This window comes from Halyomorpha halys, unplaced genomic scaffold, assembly GCF_000696795.3.
Source record: "Halyomorpha halys isolate HHAL.00 unplaced genomic scaffold, Hhal_1.1 Scaffold273.1, whole genome shotgun sequence".
In the NCBI taxonomy this organism is placed as follows: domain Eukaryota; kingdom Metazoa; phylum Arthropoda; class Insecta; order Hemiptera; family Pentatomidae; genus Halyomorpha; species Halyomorpha halys.
In genome coordinates, this window is record NW_027106425.1 from 1 (window position 1) to 6,030 (window position 6,030).

General features: G+C 30.1%; 1 protein-coding gene across 2 annotated transcripts in view; it reads left to right on the forward strand.

Moving 5' to 3' along the window:
- Positions 1-2,722: 2,722 nt before the first annotated feature.
- LOC106680654 (serine/threonine-protein phosphatase 4 regulatory subunit 3) overlaps positions 2,723-6,030 on the forward strand; it is a gene marked incomplete at its 5' end in the record, with an annotated part of 11,540 nt that continues 8,232 nt past the window's right edge. The window contains 3 exon segments of one of the 2 annotated variants that reach the window (XM_067044790.1): positions 2,723-2,923; positions 3,011-3,180; positions 3,250-3,413. In XM_067044790.1, coding sequence (XP_066900891.1) covers positions 2,723-2,923; positions 3,011-3,180; positions 3,250-3,413 — 535 coding nt within the window. 2 annotated transcript variants of the gene reach the window in all.

Genomic DNA, 6,030 nt, shown 5'->3' on the forward strand with positions numbered 1-6,030 from the left:
TATATGTCATGCTCACTCTGTTAGTACTAGGCTAAATAGGCAGTTTTATCAATAACATTGGCAAAAATTATATTAAAGTTATTTCATTATTTATTATATTTTAATAAGCATTTTTTTAATATATAGTTGACCGTAAAACTTAAATATACGAAGATTGTCAGGGTTCCGGTCAAAAAGAAACAAATAGATTATAACTATTTAATGTCTGACGTTTCACCCCACTTTGCAGGGCTTCATCTGGGCTAAACAGAATAATCTTATATAATATAGAATATATTTATAATAATTATATATAGAATAATCTATATCATCTTATATTTAAATAATATAGTAATTGCTATATTTATATATGGAATAAATATATAAATTAGAACTAGTTATAAATTAGCTATTAGTTTCAAATATAGCTAATTTTTGCCCATCTATTTAAAGTTATCTAAGTAATATATCTATTATATAATGGAAAACCACAACTTTGAAATATTTAGTACTTTCCTGTTATTTTGAATGCTTAATAACTGAACAGTTGGACAAAGAAGAAGTAAATATAATGATTATGCTAAGGAGCATGCTTTGGCTCTTCTATGATTCTGATGAGTTGGCTCGGCTGATAATTATACTACATAATTCAGTATGTTGTTTTTTTTTTCATTGGTGCGACAGACCGTGGAGGTCCTAAGCCTCGCGCGATATACTTAAGAAATATTTCCCGCGTTTCCTGACTTGGTTTTCCTAGGGATGGGTTCGTCACTCCCACGCCTATTTTTGTGAGTGCCACCCATTGGCTAACTGGCCTCACAAATGCCTGGGGGGAGATTGTCAGTGAGTATTACATAATTTTTGCTTGAAAAAATCCTGAGTAGGACTGGGTTCGAACTCGTAATCTATGGGTTGGCAGACAGGCGCGTTACCACACTGCTACCATCACCCCCTTCAGGGTAAAAAACAATACAATTCAGTATGTACAAAACAGGAATAAAACTTGTTTGAACCTAATTAACCTATGCCAGTGAAACCTGAATTATGAATAAAAAAGACCAAAGATCTATTGGACCAGTTAAAGAGAACGATATTAGGGAACATTTTGGGATCTATGTATTAAGGTAAAATAAGGCATTATAGGAAAAATGGAGATCTGTATAGTTATTTTAGTTTTTGGAAGATGGCTGATTGACAGTGTGTAGGAATAAATGGAAGATGGTCCAATGGGTGTGGTCAAATAAAAACTCAAATAGCGATAAACTATTTAAATTGAGCCAATGTTTCACCCCACGTTACAGGGCTGTTAGACCAGAAGAAGGCCAGGGAAAAAGTGTTACACACATACACTGTTGCTCTAACTGCCATGAGGAAGCCGTGCAACGTTTGCTCAATTAAAATAGTTTATCGTTGTTAGAGGTTTTGTTCGACCGTACCATCTTCCATTTATTTTTCATGATAAACCAGGTATAATCTGAATTTAAGGCAAGTGAAACCATGGAACACAATTAGTATTAAATAATATTTCAAAATGTTGCTGGTCATCTCTAGTTAAGTTTCTCTTCTGCTTACATCTGTTTTTTTTTTTGTTTTTTTTACTATATTATTTCATTCATTATGCATTAGGGTATAAAACTTAAGAATGATATCTATCTTTTTTAACAGATTTATTGTTCTTAGAATTTTAAATTTAATGTTAATAACAAACTTAACAAGTGATGATTATATATTAAAGATACTTGCAGAAGCAACTTTTACAAAATTTAAATACCTAACTTATTCAAACAAAATCAGGCTAAAAATACTTCAGCAAATTAATTGTTAATGTTTATTTTGGTTATTTAACATTTATTTGATTACATTTTGCCCCTTGTGAGGCATCTGAAGGTTTTTTTTTTTTTTTCAAAGTCAAAAGGCAAGTAAATAGAAGAAATCTTTTGTTTACTGGCTAGAAGAGAGAAAAAAGCCTGAAGGTGGTTTGCATTGGGCCTAAAAGTGAAATCAATGTTAACAATTATATTATCTATTTATATATTATATATTATCTAATTTGATAAAATTTTCTTCGCTTAAATCGACAATACCTTACTATTGGCTTTACCTTACTATTCTTTTTAATGTTGCTTTTGATCAGAACTATTATCCTTCCTACTGTTCTTGATGGATGCGAAACGTTGCATCTTACTGTAAGGGAACAATAATGCCTTAAGGTTTTTAAAAATAAAGTATGTAAAATATTGGGACTTTTAAAAATAAAGTATGTAAAATATTGGGACTTTTAAAAATAAAGTATGTAAAATATTGGGACTTTTAAAAATAAGTATGTAAAATATTGGGACTGGAAAAGGATGAGTTAAGTGGAGAATTTATAAGGAAGACTACATAACGCTGAATTGATGAGGGAATTGCATGCTGTAAATATAATTGAGGTTAATGCATTGCGGCGAATAAGATGGGGTGTAAGGTTGTAGGGCCTTATAACGAGCTAATTTCTAAAATGTTAACATATGTAAACACTGAGAGGTGGACTGAAATGTAGCTGGAAGGATTGCTTGATGACTCTTCTAGTGAATTTGGTTTTGGATGGGTGTGACTGGATGGACTAATATATGTAGAGGGTGTTTGGCGTCGAACCTTGGGGTTTCTTAAGCCTTTATTATTAGTATTATGTGTTGTTAATATTGTTATACTTAATTATACTTTTGTGTATAATTATTAAAATATTTATCTATTTTTTTTACAGAACCTCTGCTACAAAATACAATGAATGGTATCGTCAGCCGAGACGATTACAGAACAGTTCAGCTACTCGGACTCATTTTGGAACTTCTTTCATTCTGTGTCGAACATCATACATTTCATATAAAGAATTGTATAATTAACAAGGATCTGCTTAGATGTATTCTTGTACTTATGAAATCGTCTCATACTTTCCTCGTTTTATGTATGTTTTATTGATTTTGCCTGAAATATTAGTTGGTATTGTTGAAAGTTTAGTATATTTATTTAATAATTGTTTTTTTCCTCGTAGGTGCATTAAGGTTCATGCGAAAAATCATTGCTTTGAAAGATGATTTCTACAATAGGTACATAATTAAGGGAAATCTTTTCGCTCCAGTCATTGATGCCTTTATTCGCAATAATGGGCGCTATAATCTTCTAGATTCGGCCATTTTAGAAATGTTTGAGTTTATTAAACTAGTAAGTTTTTTTTTAAGAATTTTTAAATATCAATTTAATGATTTGTTCATTTTCATACTTATATAAAAGTCTTCTTTTCAGGAGGATATAAAAGCTCTTATGTCACACGTCGTAGAAAATTATGGGAAGGTTTTGGATGAAGTTGATTATGTACAAACTTTCAAAGCTCTTAGGATACGATACAATCAGCATCAGGATAAATTGAAAGATAGAGAAAAGGCAGCTCTTGATAGGTATTTAAGTTCAATTTTTTTTATTTTGGATATTATTAATAAGAGAAACCACAAACAACACCAACCAAAAAATTTTGCGATATTGTATTTTATTATCTATTTTGATTATTTTATGAAGAATTTTCATTTCGCTGTATGAACTCGAGCCACATAATCTCTTTATATCACTATTATAAATGTGTATATTGCTATGTTGTTTCTTTTGATTAATATAGTTTTTATTATATATCTAGTTAAGATGCTACTGTTGCTGTCTTGTTTACTTTTTATCAATGATCTTTAAGTGTCGAGAAACTATTGATACTCTTACGTTCAGTTGTACTGCAAGTCATTTAACTGTTTGGTAAGGAGTTTTTCCACAGTAAGCCACCACTTGTCATCAATTGCTGGTGAAGGTCTTCTTCTGAGTTGGTTATCCAAATCTTTGTTACCAACCTAACATTTACCAAACCACCTGTGAATGGTCCGTTTAGATTAGATAGATTTTTAAATTAGATTTAGTCCCTGTTGTTTTTAAACTCCTGGTACTTTTTCATTATTGCATTTTTTCAACTGGGGATAATTGTTTCTGCTTATGTTGGTCGTAAAGGATTGTTTGCAATGTAGATCTGATGAGTTGCAAATTAAGTTATATTTTAACCTGATGTTATGTTTGCTACCATTGAAAATACTGTTATTTTGGTTCTTACCTGATATTTTTTTTGCATGAAGAAGTTCCTCTCGTTGTTACCAATTTCTCTCACATAATTATCCCGGACTGTAATGGTTCGGGCAGATGATTCTTAATTCTTTGTCTGATGAAATGATGAAGTAAGCGTAGCTGTAGTTTAAAAAAGTGTTTTTTTGACATTTCCTGTTATTGTTCATTTTCCTCTTTTTAATCAGCAATCCTCATATGATTATCAAAGTTGTCCATCTTTGATTTGTGATCGTGTCAAATTTTGGTTGTGAAGTTTCAACAAATCTGTTGGTTTTAGAGCTGAGCACCTTGAATCCAAAATATATATTCATTTTTTAAACTGGTGGATCATTGTTTTTTAGTTTTGTTCCTCCTAATATCTGTGTACCGAATTAGGAATCCTCCGCGTGATAGCTGAAAAACATGTTTTTCTATAAACTAGTGTAAAGTTTTGCGACAATTTTGATGAAAATTGGGTAAATTTTTCTTGAAACATCTTATACATACTTTACATTTATAGTAATTTAATCACTGAGAAAAAGCATTTAAATTGGTAATTTTTTTCAGTACTTGATTCAATAAGAGTAATGTTCTGAATAAAATTACCAATTTAAAATTAAATAAAATGTAAATGCTTTTTCCTACTTCTTCTCAGTGATTAACTAGTGTTAATTATTTATTAATTAACTAGTAAGTTTACTATACTTAAAATGTATGTTTCAAGAAGAATTTACCCAATTTTCATCAAAACAATATTCTTCCGCTGTTCTTCATGAATGCAAAACGTGACCTCTTACGCTAAAGGGAAGAACAGTACCTTAAGGTTTTTAAAAATTAAGTATTACATAAAATATTGGGACCGAAAAAGGATGAATCAACATGAGAATTTAGAAGGCTACGTAATGCTGAATTATTATTGAGGGAACTACACTTGCTAAATATAATTCTGGTTATAGCATTGCGGCAAATAAGATAGGCACGTTTTGTGGGACTTAGTTACAAACGGATCCCTAAAATGTTAATAAAAAATGAACCAACTGGCAAACATACGAGAAGTAGACTGAAATGTAGGTGGGATTATTGCGTTAAGACTGATTTAGTAGATTTATGTTTAGAGATGCATCATGTTTTATTCCCTACTTAATTCATGGTGTTTAAATCTAAACTATAAATGTATAAACTAAATTCCCTAATTCCCTGGAGAGCCATGTCTTCAAATTATTGGATTCCTCAAAATCAGACTTAATTTTATATTATGGTATTTATTGGTTACTATCAGATAACAGCTAGGACAGATAAGACTTAGATTTCGGATACTAATGATGTTTTATTCATTGGTGATTAAGATCTCATTACACTACTTAATCATATGATGTCAATTATATATCAATATAACATTTTTGGCAGACGCGCACATAAATAGAAAAGTACCCAATTCCTTGCTGCCTAATAAATATTCTTCAACTTCACTTCCATGGCGTTTTTAACTTTTTTATTTTTTAACAGCTGTTTGTATGATGACTGTCACACTTTTCCTCGAAGGATGCTGTATTGTAATAAGCAGAATGAAACATAAGACTTGTTAGAAATAGTTAGTAGTTCATCTATGCCTCTTGAATAGTTAAACTTAAAGCCAATTAATTATTGACATTATTAAATAAAATGATTGATTCTTCTATGGAATTTTATTATTTATAGTAATTAATTAGTCTTTTATACCTTTTGGTCAAATGTTATATTTGATGTTGCATGATCTAAGTTGTTACTTGACTTAAAGTTAATCTAAACTAATCTAAGAAATTCATATTGATGTTTTATTACAAAAAAATTAACAATAAACAACAGTAGACTTCACTTGATAATAAATTTCAATTATACTCAATTTTTGCAAAGGTAAAATAGGAAATTTAAACGTAAGTAATTTCATATATCTATATA